Source organism: Canis lupus, chromosome 16 (genome assembly GCF_048164855.1).
Source record: "Canis lupus baileyi chromosome 16, mCanLup2.hap1, whole genome shotgun sequence".
In the NCBI taxonomy this organism is placed as follows: Eukaryota; Metazoa; Chordata; class Mammalia; order Carnivora; family Canidae; genus Canis; species Canis lupus.
In genome coordinates this window covers 10,974,342-10,995,526 of record NC_132853.1, presented here as the reverse complement: position 1 = coordinate 10,995,526, position 21,185 = coordinate 10,974,342, and the positions used below count along the sequence as shown (strand labels likewise).

General features: G+C 55.5%; 2 protein-coding genes and 1 non-coding gene across 10 annotated transcripts in view; 1 reads left to right on the top strand and 2 right to left on the bottom strand.

Moving 5' to 3' along the window:
- The window catches only part of SARDH (sarcosine dehydrogenase), a 63,257-nt gene extending 60,283 nt beyond the window's left edge, over positions 1-2,974 (bottom strand). Inside the window, exons 1-3 of one of the 3 annotated variants that reach the window (XM_072778574.1) lie at positions 2,656-2,970; positions 866-980; positions 237-584 (exon numbers count right to left, since the gene is read on the bottom strand). In XM_072778574.1, coding sequence (XP_072634675.1) covers positions 237-555 — 319 coding nt within the window. In that variant the 5' untranslated portion in view covers positions 556-584; positions 866-980; positions 2,656-2,970. Of the gene's footprint in view, positions 1-236; positions 585-865; positions 981-2,655 lie in introns of all 3 variants that reach the window. The other 2 variants (XR_012008462.1, XM_072778573.1) reach the window with 2 other exon arrangements.
- An 896-nt stretch (positions 2,975-3,870) lies between these two features.
- The window catches only part of VAV2 (vav guanine nucleotide exchange factor 2), a 168,586-nt gene continuing 151,271 nt past the window's right edge, over positions 3,871-21,185 (bottom strand). For 3 of the 6 annotated variants that reach the window (XM_072778566.1, XM_072778569.1, XM_072778567.1), the window contains 4 exons: positions 20,964-21,087; positions 20,013-20,099; positions 18,921-19,075; positions 3,871-5,136 (listed from right to left, as the gene is read on the bottom strand). In XM_072778566.1, the coding sequence (XP_072634667.1) occupies positions 4,834-5,136; positions 18,921-19,075; positions 20,013-20,099; positions 20,964-21,087 (669 nt within the window). In that variant the 3' untranslated portion in view covers positions 3,871-4,833. Of the gene's footprint in view, positions 5,137-12,432; positions 14,689-18,920; positions 19,076-20,012; positions 20,100-20,963; positions 21,088-21,185 lie in introns of those variants that run through there. The other 3 variants (XM_072778572.1, XM_072778570.1, XM_072778571.1) reach the window with 2 other exon arrangements.
- Positions 16,667-16,773, top strand: LOC140607609 (U6 spliceosomal RNA). Its single transcript, XR_012009575.1, has one exon. It is a non-coding gene; the product is annotated as a U6 spliceosomal RNA (small nuclear RNA).

Here is a 21,185-nt window from a genome sequence, read left to right as displayed (position 1 = left end):
AGGGGCTGCTGTCCCTCATCTCAGCCTTGCTCCATCCTCCCCACTTCGGCTCTTCAGAGACACGGGCGACAGGAGGGTCCCTTTCATCTGTCCACCTTCAGATGACCCCTCATCTTTGCCCCGTGTCCTTCCTCCTCCCGCTCAGCCACCTCCAGCTGGCCTCTGGTCGTCACCCCAGAACTGACCGCTGGCTGAGTCCCGTCCCTCCCGGCCCCCCCACGCCGCCCCGCCCCTACCCGCTGTGTGCCAGGTGGTCCCGGAGGTCAGCCGCTCCCGCTCCAGCAGCACTGCCCCGCTCACGCCCAGCTTGGCCAGGTGGTACAGGGTCTGGCAGCCCAAGCTGCCCCCGCCGATGACCACCACATTGGCTGTGCTGGGCAGCGGCCGGCTTGGGCCCTGGGCCACCGCCGAGGGGCCCTGGGCCTCCTTCAGGGTCCGCTGGTACGGCACGCTCTTCTCGGTGGTGGGGCCTGCCCGGCCGGTCAGCGCACGGGGCCCCAGGACCGGGGGAGGGCATGTGGCTGCCACACGCAGGGCTCTGCTCAGCCAGGCCATGGGGACTCGGTTCTCGGCACCGCAGGGAGCTGGGGAGAGAGTGGGGGCTGGCTGGGGCGCGGAGGAGCCAGTGGGCACTGCACAGGTGAGACCCGGGGGACGCCCCCAGGCCCTCCTTCCTCCACCGCTGCTCCCCCGGGCCCCGATCGCCGATCGCGCCTGCACTCAGTACGAGGCCCTGGATGCATCGGCTCCGGCTGGACCCGCAGTGGCCGTGGTGGGAGGTAGAGGTGCCTGCCTGCCCAGGGGTGGGCAGGTCATCGAGAGGGCATGACCACGAGCTGGACCGGGGCAATCAGAGGCTCCTCACCCTGTCCCCTGTCCTGGGAATGTACGTTCTGGCTCCCCCAGCCCAGCACCAGGTTCCCACAGTGGGAGCCACTTTCAGCGATGCAGGAGGTGGAGAGGAGGGGCTGAGATGAGGCCTGGGGAAGTAAGGTCACCAGTGAGGGAGGACAGCGGGGAGGGCAGGGGTCCTGAGAGCTGAGGATGAGGAGCTCAGGTCTCGGGGAGACCCAGGACCCAGAGGAATGACCGCGAGAGTGGGAGGGGTGGGCTGGAGGGGGAAGGGGCCTTGAGAGCCCACAGGGCTCAGGTCACCGCCCCAGGGTGTCTTCCCAAGTGCCTCACCCTACAGATCTGTGTTTGGGGAAGTCTCTGGCACAGCAGTGTGCTGGGGGACAGGTGGGGAGGAACCGAGGAAGGAGGCAGCCCCCAGAGGGCAACACGGATGGGAGTGTGGGAGAGGGGGAGCAGGGTTCATGGGTGACCCCTCCTGTCCCTCCACCTCCTTCTCCTCCATGTCCCCCAGTGGCCTGCAGGGCTCAGCTGGAATCCCTCCTCCTTCAGGAAGCCCTCCCAAGCCAGAAAAGTCTTGTAACTACAAAAATGTGACAGGAAGTCCACCTCCTAAGAAGCGAAGGTGCCAGAGAGGTGTCTCCCAGAGGGTGTGTCCTGCCCAACCTGGGGAGGAAATGACCTCGGAGGGGCCTCCTGGGCCCCACTTCCAGGGTCAGCAGGACACGTAAGAGGGATTTAGTTGTGAATCCAAGCTGCACAGATGCCGGGCCAGCTGCATTTGTAGTCAGGACTGATATTAATCAACTAATTACTCTAAAGAGTCGGACTCTGTTTCCAGGAGCGTCCCACATGCCAAACAAAAGATGCTCTCAAGTCCATATGACTATTGTCCCCATTTTACAGGGCAGGAGACCAAGGTATGGGGAGGCCCTCCAAGATGGCCGAGGTCACAGGACTGCTCTGTGGCCCCGCTGGGCAGCAAGGCCAGGTCCATGCACGGGCCAAGCCTGCAGCCTCTCCCGGGGCCTGGTTTGGGGCAGGGGAGGCTGTGGGGACCCGCCTGATTCACTGCCCACCCGGGCCACCCTCATCCGTGGGGGTGAGGGCCCAGGCCCAGGCCCCCCAGGGTTGCCCACCTCCCAAAGAGACCCCTCCCAGGGGAGTGGGGGCAGAGGAGGGCCAGAGAGCTGTGATGTGTGAGGCTTTGCTGAGCAGGGTGTGGGGGCAACCGGGAGTCTCAGTCCCTCCGCCACCCTTTGACCCCCACAGTCTGACAGCCCGCCTGCCCTTCTGTCCGCAGAGGTGCCCTGGGCACAGGGTGGTGCACCCCGGGCCTGTCTGTGTCCTTATCCTTCTTCCTCGAAGTTCCCTAATCTTCCAGGAGCCCCCAAAAGCAGAGCCCTACCAGCGGAGAGTCGGGGTCACGTGGTTGCAGGGCAGGGTCAAGGCTGAGCACCTGCCCCGGCCCGGAGCTGCCCCAGCTCCTGCCCCGAGCTCCTGCCCCGAGCTCCTGCCCCGCCTCTGGCCCGGCCTCCTTCCTCCCTCCAGTCCCCGCTCCAGAGCCGCTGGCCCCGAAGCCGCCCCTGCCCCTCCCGCGCTCCAGGCTGACCCGCTGGGCAGTGGGGGGCCCGCTGGAGGCGCCCCTCCCGCCAGAGCAGCTGCTTCAACATTAACTTGCTCCGGGGCCTCTCCAACTCCCTGCGGGCGGGTCAGCCCCGGGCCCGCGTCCCCAGGGGTGAGGGCGCAGGACAGCCCAGGGCCCGGGGGCAGAGGGACCCGTGGGGACTTGAGCGACTTCACCTGAGCGGCGAATCCAGCAGGAGGATTCAGAGGGGCCCTCCTCACGGGCTGAGGGGTGAAGGACGTTGGCGGACAAAAGCACTGGCACAGCCTTCGCCCGGTGAAGCAGGGAGGGCGGTGCCCAGGCCCCCGCCACGCACACAGGACCGCGGCCGTGCCCACCCCGCCAGGCGGTCTGCAGCCAGGCCCAGAGAAGCCCTGGGGCAACCCCGCCTGCCCCGGGGGCGGGCCCGGGCCCTGCTCCTCCCGGGGCCTACCTCCCGCCGACCTGGGCCCCGGAGGCTGCCGTGCCCCGCCCAGGGGCTGCAGGGTAGCCTCCCCTCCTTCCTTCTCAGCCGGGCCCGCCCGGGACGCACCGCCCGGGACCGCCCCGGCCGCCCGCCGCCCCTCTGTCGCCGCCCACCCCGGGGCGGGATGGCCCGCCCACCGCCTCTGGCTTGGCGCGGCCGGTAGCAACCAGGCGGGCAGCAGAGCAGGGCCGAGAACAGGGTGAGGGGCAGTTGCCTCACTCCCTCATGCTGCGGGTGGCCCCGGGCACCCCTGCCTGCCGGTGCCTGTCCCTGCTCCCCAGGCCCCGAAATGAGCCTGGCGCACAGGCCCTGGGCAGAAAGCACTGGGTAAGCAATCGGGCTGTGCCAGGCCCTGTGGCATTCTGCGGGCTCCTTGGCAAGGGGTCCAGGGCGTTGGCAAGCACCGGCCTGTTGCTCACTCCCACGGAAGGGGTGCTCACTGCCCGCAGAGGCAGGCGGGAAAGTCTGCAGAGCTCCTGGCTCCCCACCGCCGTGCTTTGTGAGATGTCCCCGACCTCTGGTTTGCCCACTGCATGGCACCCTGCTCCCTGGGGCAGGAGTGCCAGCGTCCGTCGGCCACTGGAACCCAGAGAGGGGCACCAGCTTGCCTCGGGCCACACAGCAAGTGTTGGGGGAGCCAGACCACAAGCCTCTGGGCCTCGGGCGTCCTGTCTCTGGGCCTCCGCATCCTGTCGGTGCCCAGAGGAGACACCCAGAGGACACCCAGGAAGAGTCCGCACCATACCTCTGAGAAGAGTGTGAGAAGAACCAGATTAGGTGTCAACATAAAAGGGGACCTCCTCCTCCCAGGGATCAAGGACCCTAGAGTGTAAACTGTGGTTAGGCAGGATTGGTAATGTTGGCTCCTGACAGACGAACCAACCGTAGGAGTGATACACGGTAGTTAGTACAGATGACCACATAATCATGTTCCTACTTTCGTTCTTTATTTCACTCTTAATTGTCCAACTCTCTGTCTTGCTGCCAGTTTGTCTGTCCTCTACGTTTCCTGAGCACCTACTGTATGCAGAGCATGGCTAGAAGACCCAGAGACAAGTAAGAGCCCTTGAAGGGCTCCGGGTTTGGGAAGAAGACAGATATAGCGTGAGAGTGAGCTGCCACGACGCTGGCGCTCCTGAGCAAGCTGCCCTTCCTTCCAGAATCTTTGAGGAAGTGGCCTGGGCTCTGGCCTGTCCCCAGCACGTGGACAGAGACCGTCCGTCACTCACTCCGCTAAGGGAGGTTGCCCCAGCAGTGTGAGACTTCCCTGGTGCGGGACATAGGCCCAGCGCCCTCAGCAGATGGGGGGGCGGACCAGCAGCCCGGGGCCAGGCTGCACTCACGCGATGGGGTGGACAGGTCAGGGAGGATGAAGGAGGATCACGGCTGCATGCCCCTCAGAGCCCTAGATAGGAGGCACAGGGGCGACAGACCCAGTGGTCGCTGCAGCCCCAGGGTGGCGGCCAAGGCCGCCCAGACCTCTCCTGGCCCCACACTCAAAGACGAGCAGCTGGTGCAAAATCGTCCCCAGCCAGTGAGCGGGACAGTTGCCCTGAACTCTGGACCGGGGCGGTGGCTGGGGGCCGGGCCTGGCCGTGGGTCAGCGTTGTAGGGTATGTGATCCATCAGGCCCTGCACAGGCCTGGGAGGGGGATGGACCACCTGGTCTCCCCTGGGCGGAGGGGGGTGTGGAGGGCACCACTCCAGAGGTGCCCAGGCTCCAGCCAGGGACGCTGAGGCAGGCTCTGCTGCCAACCTGCTGTACCAGCTTGGGCTGGTCTCCTCTGGCTGAGCCTCAGTTTCTATCTGGGAGGAACGGACTATAACCCCCGCAGTGTCAGGTTTAGGGAAGTTTTCTAAGTTATCCTGTGCATATCATCTTCTATCTTTAGCGCACTTTGAAGAAAACCAGGGGGCAAAGTGCAATCACAGCTGCCCCCCTGGGGGTGAGGGGTGCCGTCCAGCCCAGCAGCCCTCCCCCTGCCCTGGGACCTCTGCTGTGGTGGGCCGGCCTCCTCCTCGCCCCCGCGCCCTCGCCACAGGCCCTGGCCAGCCCTCCGCCCCCGCAGCTGGCCAGGCTTCCAGGACAGAGGGAGGCGTCTGCAGGCGGCCCTCTGACTGGGCAGACATCCAGGGTGGAGCAGGGGGTGGGCCAGGGAGGAGGATCCTCCACAGAGCTCCATGCAAGGCCCTGCAAAAGAGGGAGGGGACAGTCAATACCCACGTGACAGCACTTGCTGACATCTGACCCCAGGGGCCTCTGCGAGGTGGGGTCCTCCAGGGGGGCAAGCAGTGAGCTGAGCACTTCACACGTGTCCCCTCAGAGGGAAGAAATGATCAGTGACACGGACTCTGGCCGAACACAGCCCAGGGCTGCCAGACCCGGGCAATTCAGCGATCGAGGAAGTTTCCAGAAAAACTTTGAGGCTGCAATTATACTTTGAAGATTTTATTTTTCCAATAAAGACCCTAACATACACTACATCAATGACCCCCATGCTCTCATGGAGACAGGGTGTTTCCTCATCCATGGCTAAGTGGTGGTCCCTCTCCGGAGGCAGGTGGCCCCCTGGCCCCTCGGCACATGCTCAGGGCTGCGGCCACCTGGACGCAGGCAACCCCAGGAATGGGAGGCCCACATGTCTCTCGAGCCCTGGGACACCCACAGCGGCTATGGGCAGCTTTGTGCAGGGCCCTGGGGCTCCCACTTCACCCTGTGGCTTGTCCCACAAATTGTGAGTGAATGTGGGGGTGGAACTGGCTGCTTCCTCCGCTGAGTTCCTGAGGACCCGATGGGAGCCACTGCTTCACAGATCACCTGGGGCAGGGGCGGGGGTGGGGGTGCAGCTTCAGGCCACGACTGTCCAGCAAGGAGACAGAATGCAGCTTCGGAGGATCTTGCTGCCAAGGGTGTGGGGAGGTGAGGATGGAGACACAGTGGCCACGGGCACGAGACCCCACAAACACCACCCAGACCCCCGCATAGGTCAGCCAAACCCTCCAGGTTCTCACCCTGGCCGTCCCGGGGGGTAGGGGGTGGAGGCAGGAGGCCTCCCCAGCAACCCCCCCTGCTTTCCCCCATGATTCAGGCTGTGCTTACATCTTCCTAGGTGCTACCCTGGAGATTTCCTATAAAAATCCAGAATTGCAAGCTCCCCGTGAGAAGCTAGGACACACAGGCTGCTGGGGACCCACCCAGAGGCCCATTGGTGGGCCTGTTTTACCACTTGGCCCCTGACCCCACCCTGCAAAATTGTCCTTTCGCATTCCCTTGCTGATGTCTGGGAGCTTTGCTTTTCAACCCCTGGCCGGGACCCCAGGCATTGCCCGAGGTAAAGACAGCTTCCTCTCTCCTATTGAGGGGGCGCAGAGCACGCCAAAACAAGAACCCAGCTGGGGAAATGTGGGTCTCGCCTTGGAGAGTGAGAGGCCTGGGCAGAGCTGTCTTTGGCCCTGGGATCAGAAAGCCCTCTGGGTGCTTAGGTGAGGGCAGCAGCTCACCTTGGGTGGGGGGGCTTGGTCACCCCCAGGTGGTCAGCCCTCTCAGGCCACATCACCGCCCTGGTGGCCACACGAGTACAACACCCTGGGAGAGCTGGCCCCAGAGCCAGGGCACAGCCCCAGGACAGGGACCTGCGGGGAGTGGGGACCCACAGGCAGGCTGGAAGGTGGGTCCCCCTAGGACCAGCAGCCCGGGCTCGGTCTGGCTCTCACACTGTTCTCACGGAACACGGCCCTGGCAGGGAGCTTCCTTCCTGATGGCTGCTGGCTTTGTCTCAGTTTCTGGGAGCCGTGAACACCCCTCCCCTAGTGGGATGTGTCCATTTCTCCCCATAATTCTGTCAGTTTTCATTTTATATATTTTAAGGCTATGCTGTGAAGTCTATGCAGCTCCGGGATTATTATAGCTTAGCATTTAATTGTCCCTTTTTATCATGAAATAACGAACCTCTTTATCCAGTGGGATGCTGCTAAATGTTTAACAATCAGCTCCTGAGGTGGGGAGCGTTGGCTGATTTCTTTGGTGTAAATACTCCCACCAGGGCCAGTTTCAAGCTGCCAGCGAGGAGTCAGACTGAATGTGGAGTTGGAGAGCAGCACACAGGAGGGGCTCCTGCGAGCCGCCCGAGCAGCTGCGGGGAACCGTTTTTACTCGAAGAATGCTTTCTGCCCCAAAGTGCTCTAAGTCCCACACCAATAATGTTCTATCCGCCTTCTTTGGCACCTGCTCGGTGCATCTTTTCCCATGGCTCTGCTTTCAATATTTCTGGGACCTGATGTCTCAGGGGTGTCCAGCACATTTCTATTTTGGAGTGTGACACCATGCCGTGACCCTTCCACAACTGGTGACAACAGCAGAGCCCAGCCTACAGACAAGAGGCGCTTACCTGGGCCGGCGGCCTGCCCTGCCCCTAGGAGCACCATGTGTCCCTTCTCTGCGGAGCCCGCAGAGTTCACTAACCAGGGCGGAAAAATGACGCCCCCACACAGCATGTGGGTTAGGGGTTAGGGTTTACAGGTAGTGTCAGAAGAGATTTCTCCTCCTAAGAAACAAAATATGTCAGACCAAAGAGCCATCAGGGCAGTTGGAGTAAAAACCTATGTTCTTGGGGATCCCCGGGTGGCTCAGCGGTTTAGCACCTGCCTTCAGCCCGGAGCGTGGTCCTGGAGTCCCAGGATCAAGTCCTGCATCGGGCTCCCTTCATGGGGCCTGCTTCTCCCTCTGCCTGTGTCTCTGCCTCTCTTTCTGTGTGTCTCTCATGAATAAATAAAATCTTTATTTTTTTAAGTAAAATCTTTTTTTTGTTTGTTTGTTTTTGTTTTATGATAGTCACACACACACACAGAGAGAGGCAGAGACATAGGCAGAGGGAGAAGCAGGCTCCATGCACCGGGAGCCCGACGTGGGATTCGATCCCGGGTCTCCAGGATCGCGCCCTGGGCCAAAAGCAGGCGCTAAACCGCTGTGCCACCCAGGGATCCCTTAAATAAAATCTTTAAAAAAAAAAAAAAAAAAAAAAAAAAACTATGTTCCCCCAAACAAACCCAAAAACTAATGTTCTCTCCCAAGTGTGCATGGTTTTACTGCCTACAGGACGCAGGTAAAGCTCGTTTATGTGAGTGATTGGAGGATTATTCCAAGTAGGTTTGGACTGTGGAGTCTGAGAAAGCCCAGCGTTCTTTTCCCCACAAATCAAGACTATCCATCCATCCCCAAAGCATGCCTCATGGGGGCCCGACCACCAGCCTTTGCCCCATAGACCCCTCATGGTCATTGGTCTTCATGGGCAGAAGGCCATTCACCTCCCTGCCTCCCCTCCCACCCCCGCCGTCTCTCGTCCTCCTGCAGTAATCAGAGAAGAAAAATTATATTTCCCAGCCTCCTTTGCAGCCAGGTGTGGCCACATGACCAAGTTATGGCAAATGGGAGTTGGTGAAACTTCCAGGTGTCCTTCAAGAGATGGTCATGTCCCTTCCCTGCCCCTTCTCCTTCCTATTGGCTGGAATGTGGATTCCGGGCCGGACCTGAAGTCCCATCTGGGGCCAAAAGCAGAAGTCTGAGGTTTTATTCTCTGGAGAGGTCTCTGAACTACAGGATGCCAAGTACAAACCCTAACCCTAACCCTGACCCTAAACCTAAATCTACCCCTAACCAATAACCCCTAAACTCTACCCTTAGCCCTGAAGTTGTGAGGCTACACCCAGGGGTGGGGGAGGTACTGAAAAAAAACAAAAAAAACAAAACAAAACAAAAAACCAGAAAGACCTGGGTCCCTGGCATTGTGTGCCAGGGTCACTACCCAGACGGTTAGGTGAGCAAGGAACAAGAATCTCTTGTCTTATAGTCTGTTCATCACTCATGGCCGGATCATAATCCTAACAGATCAAGGCATTGGTGTGGGGCTGCAAAGAACTGGGGGTGATGATGGCCCTAAGAGCACATTGAGTGTCAAGATGTAACATGTTTATCCAGAAAGAATCCAGGTGAGCAGAACTCCCACACAGATCCTATGTGCACGTGTGAGTTTTCCTTTTCTAGGGAAAGTAAAGGATCAAAACTAAATCATCAGGGAATATAAACACAGCAGCCAGGACTGAAGAACAGGAGTCTTGTTGAACTCACACATGTAAAATCTTATCATGGGAACTCCCCATCGCCACCCCCTCCCTCAACCGTGGGGACAAGCCATGGTGAGACAGAGCCATCGGAACAAGAGCTGCAATTTCAAAACCCTGTAATTTGCGCACATTTAATACATTTGTAATTTTCTACTTGGAAAAATTACATTTTAAATAGATAATTTGAACATGCTTAACGGAGACACAGAACTTTTGTTCAAGGAAATCAATGCTTTGTTTCAGCCTGAGAGAAGGAAAGCCTACGTCTTGTCCTTGGGCTCTTGTAAAACAAGCTGTCAAGGTGACCAATTTTGGTTCATGTTCAGTTTCAGTAGTATACTATACATTGTGTTATGAAGTATCTCTATCTTTTAAATTTTAAGAATAAATTTGAAATAGTTTAGAATTTTTGGGGACGCCTGGGTAGCTCAGCGGTTGAGCATCTGCCTTTGGCTAAGGGCGTGATCCCAGAGTCCCGGGATCAAGTCCCACATCGGGCTTCCTTCACGGATCCTGCTTCTCCCTCTGCCTGTGTCTCTGCCTCTCTCTGTCTGTGTCTGTCATGAATAAATAAAATCTTTTAAAAAATAGTTTACAATTTCCTTGAATTTTCTGTTTGGTTATTATTTACAAGTATATTTCTTAATTTGCAAACATATGTAAATTTCTTATGAATTTTTTACTGTTTTTTTTTTTTTTTCAAGTAGACTCCATGCCTAGAGTGGGGCCCAAGGTGGGGCTTGAACTCATGACTCTGGCTGAGATCAAGAGTTAGACACTAGGAAAAAAAAAAAAAAAAAGAGTTGGACACTAGGCTGAGTGAGCCACCCAGGTGACCCTTCACTTTTTTTTATATAAATTTTTTATTTTTTTAAAAGATTTTATTTATTCATGAGAGACACACAGAGAGAGAGAGAGAGAGAGGCAGAGGGAGAAGCAGGCTCCATGCAGGGAGCCCGACATGAGACTCGATCCCGGGACTCCAGGATCAGGCCCTGGACTGAAGGCAGCGCTAAACCGCTGAGCCACCTGGGCTTGACCCTTCACTTGATTTCTTACCTTATTCTTCATGGTGAGTGAGAGAAGCTAAACTATAAGATTTGAAATCCATGGAGATCTTTCCAGGCCGGTATGAGGTGGCTCTTCATGGGATGATGTGAACTCTGCAAGAGGCCACAACGTTCTGCATCTGCAACAGCTAACTACGTTGTTCTATCCTTCTCTTTTTTTGTTTCCATGTTTGCTCTCCAGTTACAGGGAGAGAAAATTGTATTAAAATCTCCGATTTAGGATGGTGAGTTTGTTTCATTCTTTTCGTTCTGTCAATTTTGCTTTTATTTTAAGGTTATATGATGAAGAGCAGACTATTTTAAAGCTGTGATGTTTCCAAATAAATGAGAACCATATCATTACATAACAAGCCTTTTAAAACTCTAGTGATGCCTTTTGCTTTGCTTTAAAATCTATTTGGTGTAACATTATCTTTTAATTTGACTACATCTGTGATTTTTTTCTAAAGTTCAGGGTTTTAACCATTTTGTGTTCATTTGTCTTGGGATATATTATGCCTTTTCATTCTCTTATTTCTGGAAAGTTAACAAACCAATTGAAACCTCTGTCCCATTCAGTGACTTTGGTTTTAATCCACATGTGTTTATTTCCTTTTCATGATAGGGGTGTTCAACATACTCAGTTTTGTACAGGAACCCAGTTCTGGGTCCTGGCCTCCCAAGATCCTGAAGCTAATGCCTTGAATGTTAGAATCCCTGGTCTCAGCCCCAAAGGGCCTGAGATCCTAGCGGCCACCCTGGTGTTGGCTCCCCATATCTGCTCTGGTTTGTGTCTCTCCTTCCCAGGACAGGCCACCCTGTTCCAAGCCCAGCCTTGCATTCTCTTGTGTTTTAGATGGTGTTCCTATGTCTGTGGTGCAGGAATGGAGAGAAGCATCCGTCTTATCTCAGAAAGTGGCTCCCATCTCTTGTCCAGGAAACTTTCCTAAAGCTCCAAGTAACGGCCTCTGCAGTGGCCCCACCCAGGGAAGACCACTTTGTCAGAGTTAAAGGGCATGATGCCTCGGTGCCTTGAGAGCCCTATGGGCAGCAGGTCCTCTGGCCAGGAGTGTGAGGCTCCAATCTGTTCTTCCACATTCTGGGGTGACCTCAAGCAGACAGGCTCCTCTTCCCTCCTGGCCTCCACCCCATCCATACCCCTTAAGCTCCCCCAGCGCCCAGCAACCCCATGTCCATCCGCACTTCCCCTCCAGCCACCATGGCTTCTGTGTCTGTCTTGGCCTGGGGCTCTCCCTGGCTTGCTCAGCTCCACTCAGGACAGCCAGGGACCTCTGGCTCAGGGACAGCTGAGCAAGCGTCCAAGTCTATCCATCCCCCACATGGTGTGAGAACTCAAACTGGAGCTGGCTCTCGGGGGAGGTGGTGTTGTGACAACTGGGCCTCTCGGGGCCTCATGCCTGAGAAATTTGCTTAGAGAGGGAGCTGCTCCAGAAAAGGCAGGTCTCCTATCTGGTTCTCAGGGGCATCAGAGTGAGCCAGACTTTAGGGCTCTGGGTCCCAGAGACTGGGGCCTGGGTGGGATTCAACACCCTCTGTGTCACCTCAAACATCTGGACTCGCCTCCCTAGTCTGCAACAAAATATGACCCTTGCTGAGCACCAGCTGTGCACCAGGCTCCTAGTCTCACTCTATCCTCACAACCCGGATGTGAATCCTGGGGCTGGTCACCCACCCCATGGATACAGTAACAGCGAAAAAGTGCAGCCCCGTGTGCCGCACAGGTCCTGCAGTCCCCAGCTTCCACCACAGCCAGGAGTGGCCACCTGCCTCAGCTATTGGTAAGGAGGGGAAGGGGAAGCACTGTGCCAACCTCTGCCTCTGCCCATAGCCTTGATGGCAGGAGCTCTAACAGCCACCCTTGACCATGAGGCTGCAGTGAGAATAGAGACACATGCTAAAGAGGGGAGGAACCTGGGTTGGAAGGTGGGACACCAAGCCCCCCAGTCTACCTTGTCTGGACTGCTTCTGCGTAAGGGAAAAAATCAGTCTCTGCCTGCCTAGTCTGATTTTCTCTATCACAGGCCACAGACCCTCTCCAGAATCTCATTTTTTATCTCCTTTATGTAAATAAACAGGCTCAGGAGCTGAAGAACATGCCTGAGTGGTGGGGCTAGGGTTGACTCCCACCCAAATGGGAAGACAGCGGCAATGCTTCTGATGGCTGCCTCACCACCCCGCAGGCCTGTGTCTGACCCCAGCCACCATATCCTGGGCTGACAGTGTGTGGGTGGGGCGATTTCTGCTGGACACAGGATCCAGCCACTCCCTGCTCCCTGGCATGAAAGGCCAGCCACTCCTGCAGAAAAGAACTTAGGTTTATTTGCAATAGAAACTATGGTCTGAAAAAAACCTCTTGGCAAATGTACAGTTTGTATTCCATTTGGGGTCGTCACCAGCTGTGGGACCCCCAGATCCCTGACCCGCATGCATCGGGCTCCTAAGTGTTCACAGCTAATCTCAGGCCCCAGGTCCAAAGCCCCTCCAGAAGGCCTCCCAACTCCTGCCAAAGCCACCCACTGCCCAGCCTGCCCCTGGCCCACCTCCCCTCCTGCCTCATGCAGTGTAAAACCAAACCAAACCAAACATATGTTTAAAAACAAACAAAAACAAAACAAAAACATTCACAAAAACCAGGGTTCTGACTTCTGGCTTCCTCAGTATCCTTCTCTGTCATGATGACTTGTTTCACGATGACCTCAAATATACATCATTTTCTTGCTAATATAAAATATCTTCCTTACTATTCACAGATATATAACGGGAGCTTTGGATGAAATAATTACAAACTATTTTCTTCCCTTAAAAAAACAAACAAGCCAAACCAAAAATAAAACAACAAAAGCAAAAACCTTTTTGACGAAAGTAAACACAAAAGGGGCTGGCTAGTTCTCCCCCCACCCCGGGCTCATGGCTGGGCTGGCCGAGCCGAGGATTGTATGCAAAGTGCTGGGTGCCCCCTAATGATGGGGACTCGGGACTGCTCTCTCCAAGACCAGCTCTTTGCTTTCCTCCCCTTTGCCCCTCTGCCCCCACACAGGATCCTGCTCACCCTGACTTCTCAAGCCTCTGCGGGCTGCCTTCTCTCTTCTCTTCCCCTTGCTACTGACTATCCCTGACCCCTCCTTGGCCTCCTCCCCATTTCCAGGACACTGGGCATGTGAGCTGAGCCTGGAGGCCACAAGGCTGACTTCAGAGGAACCCCACGGTGCAGAGTGGTGACCAGCACCCACCTTAGCGGGGGCTAGCCTTCCCCACCCCTGGCCTTGCCTGGTCCCCTCCTCCTGCACAGGGCAGGGCAGCTGACCAAGGGACAGACAGGGGACACATGTACCCCGGGTTTCTCCAGGAGCTTTGGCACGGAGCTCTCAGGGAGACAGCATCACTAGGTCTCATGCAACATCCAGGCAGAGTAGAAGGGTACAGACAAGGCAGCCAGAGCTCAAAGGCCAGGAGGAGTCAGAAGGGGGGAGTATAGGGGGTGAGGCCACCCCCCAAGAGCACTTATTTTGAGCTGGCCATGGGCCCAGTTCACAGGCTGCAGGAGGAAGACTTGCGGAGGGGTAGAACTAACATCCTGTGCCAAAGCTGGGGAGACCCTCAGAAACCACCTGCTGGTGGGGGGGGGGGTCGCTGGGGGACTCCTCGCAGAGAGGAATGTGAGCAGCAGGGACTGAGCGAGGGGAAAACTCTGTTTTCTTCTCACCCATATCAGGGTTTACAAAAGGTGTATCCACCTGGCAGCAGGACAGGACAGACACACTCCCGGGATTCAGGACAAAGAACAGTACCAATGACTGTGGGGTAGGGTGGGCAACTTCATCGTTCACTAAGGCTCCCTCCTGTCAGAGGGACCTGCCCTGGGTGGGCTCTGCACAGCCCTAGTGCACAGGGCCATGAGGAGGCCAAGGGGCCTGCACAGACTCCTTTGCCATGCTCTCTTCTCCCACACCTGAGCACAGCTGGGGCTGAGAGAGGCTGCAGCAAACGGCCTGGCTCTGGTCCCTTCCGACTCTCTAGGCCCGAAGCTTCCCCCTGGGAGCAGCAGGAAGGCGGCAGGCTGAGCGGTAGGGCTGAGCAGAAGGGGCTGGGGGAGGGTCCCTTCTGCTGTCCCAGCCTTCCCTAGGACAGCACCTGCTGTTCCAACCTAGGCTCCTGGATGCTGTCTCAATGGGACGGGGCAAGATGAGCTCTAGCCTCAGCTGTCACCAGAGCCTGGCTCAGAACACCACGGGTGCTGCCTCTCCTCAGCGCTCTGGTGGTGGCAGCCATGGCACAGCTGGCCCAGCTCGCCTCTATGTACAAGTAGCGTACCCAGGGCAGGCCACTGAGGGCAGACTGACGGTGGGCCGGTTCGCATTTAGGATTTTGAACACCCTCCCCATCCCTATGGGCTGTTGAAGATTGAAGGTTGGCGGGCACGTCCCTTCTGCGTCACAAGGCTAGGGACAGATTTCAGAGCTGGACTCTCCCGAGAAAGTCCACGAGTCCTGTCCACGTTGTCACTGTCACTGGATGCCCTCCTCCTCTACATATGTTGAAGGAAACCAGCCGATCTGCAAAAGATGGCAGGATTACATGAGAGTGCATGTGCACATGTCTGTACCTGTGCCGGGGTAAAGGCCAGCAGGGGCTCCCGGAAATGGGGGGGGGGGGGTCCTTCAAGAGCCTGGAGTTCTAAGCCCGGCTTGCTCCAAGGGGTGCCCTGGCAAAGGCCAAGAGGCTGGAGTAGCTGTGGCCCAAGGCCGGATGCAGTTCCACATGACTTGCTCTCCATCTACCTGCCAGCCCGAAAAAAATTAAATCCTCCCTGAGGAAAAGAACATCATCCCCAGCCTCAATGGTGTTTTATACACAAGCTCGTCATTCAGTTGGACCCCATGACAAAATGCAGGTAACAGACACCAATCTGCAGGTCATCCAGGATGGAAATGTAAATAACTCTAACATCTTTGTTTCAGAAAACTGATGATAAAGGCATAAAAATGTACCAATGAACTGCAACCAGAAATCAAATAGAAATCCTAGAAATAGAAAATATGCTTGAAATTAAGAATCTAATAGAATTTAGCAAAAGATTAGACAAAGCGGAAGAGAAGACGGTGAACTGGAGGATGCGCCAGGGAAAAGTAGCTAGATGGGAAATGCGGGAACAGGTGAAAACACGGACAACGAGGTAAATTACATTTGCGCTGTGATAGAAAGACCTGACACCCAAGTGAATACAGCCCCAGGAGGAGAGAACAGAAAACAGAGCAGGTTCACTGTTTGAAGAAAGGTCCTACACCAATGAAAGATATCAAGCTGCAGATTTTATTTTATTTTATTTTTTATTTTTTTAAAGATTTTATTTATTCATGAGAGACACAGGGAGAGGGAGAAACAGGCTCCATGCAGGGAGCCCGATGTGGGACTCGATCTCCAGTCTCCAGGATCATGCCCTGGACTGAAGGCAGGGGCTAAACTGCTGAGCCACCCAAGGATCCCCAAGCTGCAGATTTTTAAAAAAGTCTACAGGAACGCCTGGCTGGTTCAGTGGTTGAGTGTCTGCCTTGGGGTCAGGGTGTGATCCCGGGGTCCTGGGATCGAGTCCTACATTGAGCTCCCTGTATGGAGCCTGCTTCTCTCTCTATGTCTCTGCCTCTCTGTCTCTCATGAATAAATAAACAAAATCTTTTTTTAAAAAAAGTCTACAAATCTCAAGCAGAGTGAATACAGAAAAAAACGCACTTGGGCACATTATAGTAAAACTAATGAAAATCAGACTTTTCTCCTTTTTTTTTGTTTTTAATATATAACCCACTGGGGAGTAATGGAAACATTTCTTGCAGAGGAGCAGTGTTAAGTAGTTGGCTGGCTCCTGGGGCACCTGGGTGGCTCAGATGGTTAAGTGTCCAGCTCTTGATTTCAGCTCAGGTCATGATCTCAGGGCCGTGGGATCCAGCCCTGAGTCAGGCTTTGCACTAGGTGTGGAGCCTGCTTGAGATTCTCTCTCTCCTTCTCCATCTGCCTCCTACCCCTCCTTGAAAAAAAGAAGTTGGCTGGCTCTTCACAGAAATTATGGAACCAGGGACAATGGAATGACATCACCAAAGTGCCCAAATAAAACACCTGCTAGCCTCAAATTCATCCCCTGAAGAATACTATTTGAAAATGAGCTCAATACAATTTCCCACAAAAAGGAAACCGGTCCCACTGGAGGGATCACTGACCCCCAAGGGGTTGACCAAGAGAAGGCTGTCCCTTACAGTAGAATGCCCCCTAATAAGTTTTAAAGAAATAATGGCTGGAAAATCACTGTTTTTCAACCATGATATGAATAATTGATGAGAAAATTCACCAATGATAATGATAAAAATAGGAGGTGAAATTTGATGTGGAACAGGATACTTAATAATTTTAAAGTATTACCCTGGAGGTTACTAATTAATTACAGTAACTTCACAGTGGAGAAACTCAGCAGCTATCACCTTAACCAAATGATCAAAATTAATGGCACAATAATGGGACAAGCGGACCTCATACGCGTCTGGAGTGCTTGCTTTGGCAGCATGTATACTAAAATTGGAACAATACAGAGAAGATTAGCATGGCCCCTGTGCAAGGATGACACATCTGGATAAAACACTACAGGACTGAAAAGGATACAATAGCTGCATTATGAAAATATATAACCTCAACCTAATCACGAAGAAATAGCAAACCTAAATCGAAGGAAAGTCTACAAAAATAACCGGCCCGTACTCTTCAAAAATGCCAGTCGTAAGACTGAGAAAGGCTGAGGATTGTTCTAGAAGAGAGTTGAGGGTCATAGCAAGTAAATGCAATTGGATTAGGTAGACAAGCCATGGTTGGGACAACTAGTGACATCTGAATATGGACCAGGGAAGAGATAATCATATTCTATCAAAGAGGAATGTCTTTGATCATAAGACATTGAGGTAATTAGGGGCTTAGAGAGGAAAGCATAGGATCTCTGTGATTTACATTGAAGGGTTAAGAGAAAAATAAGCAGAGAGGGAAGGAGAACACAAATGATAAAGCAAACGTGCAAACCACTCTTACTTGGTAAATCTGGGCATGTGAAAGCTTTTTGTGCCACAGCAACTTTCCTCTAGGTTTGAAATTGTGTCACTATACAAATGTTTTATAATGAAAACATTTTTAAAAAAGTGAAATAAAGAGATGTTCAGATCCAACAAAGACTGAGAATTTATTAGTAGCAGACTCACACTAAAAAACACACCCAGAAGAGGGAATTTCAGGCAGCAGGAACATGGTTTTGGGTGGAAATAAAACAAAGCAAGAAGGAATGGGGAGCCCTGGGGAAGGTAAATAGGTGGTAACTCTAAATAAACACTAACTGCTTCAAACAAAAATAATGTCTTACAGGGCTGAAAGATATGTAGAGTTAAAATATGTGATGACACCTACATAAAAGTTGGGAGAAACCTGAACACAGTCAAAAGTTGCGAGGTCTTTGCATTATCTGGGTAGTAGAAGTACTCATTTAAAATGGGCTCTCAGAAGTCAGAGTGCACGCTGTAATCCCTAAGGTTAATTACCTAAATCATAGGAAAATAATGTGTAACTCACAGACACACCAAGGAGACAGGAAGTAGAATAGGAAAAAAAAAACAATCAACAACTGATTAATTCAAAAGTAGGCAAGAAGAGAGGAAAAAGAAGAAATGGATGTGACAACTAGAAAATATACAGAAAGATGATGGATTTAAATCCAAGCAGCTCAGTAATTACATTAAACATAAATGGGCTACCTACATTTATTAAAAGGCAGAAAAAAATAAAAAATTTAAAAAATTAAAGGCAGAGACTGTTAGATTAGCTCTAAAAAGTCTGTGTAAGATAAGGAATATCTAGTGATGCTCTAAACTAGTAGTTCTGTATCACCCAGGACACTGGCTTATTCATGACCTTTGTGAGTAGGGTGAGGAGGGCTCAGGTAGGTCCTTACTGAATTACAGCCCCAGGTGCCTGCAGCGCTGGCTCCCCAAGGGCCACTCTGACAGCTAGAGGTTCAGCCCTCCAAGTCAGCTGCCTAGGACTCAGGGGCCTCACACTTCTGAAGGGCTGTGGGGAGGGAAATGGGTCTGACCTGAGGCCTCTGAGGAGGCCTAGATGGAGGCAGACCAGCTCCCGCCCCCTAGCAACAGAACGGTAGGCAGTGGGAATCAAGGCAGGCCAACCCTCCACAGCCCAGGTACCTGCCCACAGGCAGCAGCAGCCCCATGGATAGCTGGACGCTTCCAAGTCAGCCCTATGTAGGGCTCCAGTACCCTGCTGGGTGAGTGCTGACAGAACCAGGTCAAAACCAAGGGGTCCAGATGGGGGACAGGGATAAGGGGCCATAGAGTGTTGCAGGGTCACAGGGTGCACAGGGAAGACAGAGTCCTCCAGGAAGGGCATGAAGGGGCAGGGTGGGACCTGGTGTGCCCCTTCCAATCTCCCCAGGGTGTGTGTGAGGCCAGTGAGGACTCCTGGGCCCTGCTCTCAACCTGCAGTTTCCTCTGCCTGCAGAAAGGGCTTGGGGACGTGCAAAGAACATGAAGAGTGTGTGTAAAGCACATCCCCCTGCAGTGGCCACAGAGGACCACAGAACAGGACGGAGCACGGATGCAGGGTCGGGCGGGCCTGGATCCAGCTCCAACCTGGGCAGCTCGGATCTGTGGCTCAGAGGGCATTGTCACAGTGCTGGGCCAGACCACGCTAAGGTGCCAGTGTGCCTGGACCTGGCCAGGCTGAGCCATGCTGCATCTGCCCCACTTACCCGTCCATTGGCCTCGCCTTTCCACCAGCCCTGGTCCCCGCCAATGCGGCTATAGATCTTCACCACATCGCCTTCCCGCAGCGAGAGCTCCCGCATGTCCCGGGCAGCAAAGTTGTACCTGGCCACGGCTGTGCCAATGACACGGGGAGTGAACACTGTTGGGAGGGATGGGCAGGGTCACCTGGCTGGCAGCGGGGCCAAGCCTGGTCCCCCTGGTGCCTGGTCCTACCCAGAGAGGAGACCGGTCCAGCACAAAGGCTCTGAGGGCACAGACTACTCTCTAATTCCGCCCAGACCTATAAGCAATGGCCTCTCCGGGCCTCCCCCAAAGGCACTCAGAGCAGCCAATAGCCACAGTGGGAGCTGTCCCGGCCCACGAGTGTGATCACAGGATCAGAGCAGATGCTGATGTTCTGACCACTGCAACCCCCACAGGGCCTCCCCCTGCACACCTGGCCAGCGGTTCAGTGGAGTGACCACTGCCCAGCTCCCAACCTGCACTCTGATGGAGCACCTGGAACCAGACCCCAGGGTCCCGGGGCCCCTTTTCCAGATCCCCAATACAAACTGGACACCTGACTGGACCCACTCAGCTGGGGACCCAGGAGTCCCATTGAGCAGGGGACAATGACCATGATAGTGGGGAGGGGACACACACAGCAGCTGGGGAGGGGCTCTGATTCTGGCAGCAGAGGGCCAAGCAGTCGGGGCCAAGTGGCACCCTGTCCCCCTACCTCCAGGGCCCACCCGGTCTGCTCCCACCTTCACCCTGAGGGTGACCGCCCGGCTGTTTGCCGCTACCAGAGGCAGAGCTCTCAGCAAGCAAGGAGGGACGGTGGCTGGCAGGCCAGGGAGCGGCCGTCGGGGTGTGCGTGTCTGATAGGCACCAGCAGTGAGGGGGGAGCACCAGGCCCGCCGGCATCTTCAGCCCTGCCCTGGCGGCAGCACCCCTCCCTCCCTGGCCCCAGCCCCTCCCCCCTTGCCCCACGCCGGGCTGGGGGTAGGGGGCAGCTTTGAGCAGGGGCTGTGGGTGGGTGGGTGGGTGGGCGGGCGGCAGGCCAGGCCCCCCCACGCCCCGAGCGCCGGCGGTACCTGACCAGAAGGGAGCGGAGGAGCCCTGAGAAGCAAAGCTGAGGCCCTGAGGACTGAGAAAAGAAAAGTTGTAGGAAGCGCAGGAAGCTGCAAAGAGGTGAGAAAGAACGTGAAAGCGGGCCGGGGGCAGATGCATCCCCAGGCAGGTGCGTCCCCTGGAGCGGCAGGCAGAGCGCAGGGCGGGGCATGGGGCCAGGGCCCAGCCTCTGAGCTGCCCCTCCACCACCTCGCTGGGCCTGTCCCCTGCAGAATATGGGACCCCCTCCTCCCAGCGGCAGGCTGGCCCTGGGGCTTCTGAAACCATTCCTGCAGGAGCCAGGCTCTCCCCCAACACACGCTAGGTGCTCGCTGAGGGCCCCTCGTTCCTCTCCTGACCTGCTCTCCTCAGGGGGGCCCTGGCTGAGGGCCCCCCACTGAAGGCCCATTTCCTCTCCTGACCTGCTCTCCCTGGGGGGACCCTCGCTGAAGGCCCCGTTCCTTTCCTGACCTGCTCTCCCTGCGGGGGGACCCTCGCTGAAGGCCCCCCATTCCTCTCCTGACCTGCTCTCCCTGGGGGGACCCGCCATCCCACAGGGCCCGCAGCCCAGGGGATGTGGGGTGACACAGTGGACAGTCCCGGGCTGCACTTCAAACACTTTGGGCTCGCCCTGCCTCTAACTGAGTGGGCCTGGAGCGAGGCACCCCCCTGTCCTGGGCTGGGGGACAGGGAGGGATCGAGGGACAGATGGGACCCCACGCTGACCTCCAGGCAAAGGTGCCGAGACACTGAGCCTGTCACTTAGACCAACCAGGACCCCCGGCTCAGGAGTGTGCTTGTGAAGGGCTGTGGGGCCCTGAGCCACGGCCCCTAGGGGTGGGCTTTGGTCCCTCAGAGAGCCTTCCTCAGGGATAGGCAGGCAGTGAAAGCCAGGGCTGTGGGAAACGGGCAGAAGGGACCCATCCGGGCATTACCTGGGGACCGGCTGGAGGCCCTGGGGGCTGCGCGCTCCCTGGACTTGTAGGGGTACTTGAGCGTGGTGTCCAGCTGCTTGAAGCTCTCCTTGAGCGAGTGGCACTGATAATACTCCACCAGCTCCTGCAGGACACCTATGCTCACTGCTGCGGTCACCGCCCCCAGGCAGTCCTCCCAGATGCCCTGGCCTCCCTCTCCCTCCTCAGTTTCACTTGGGACTC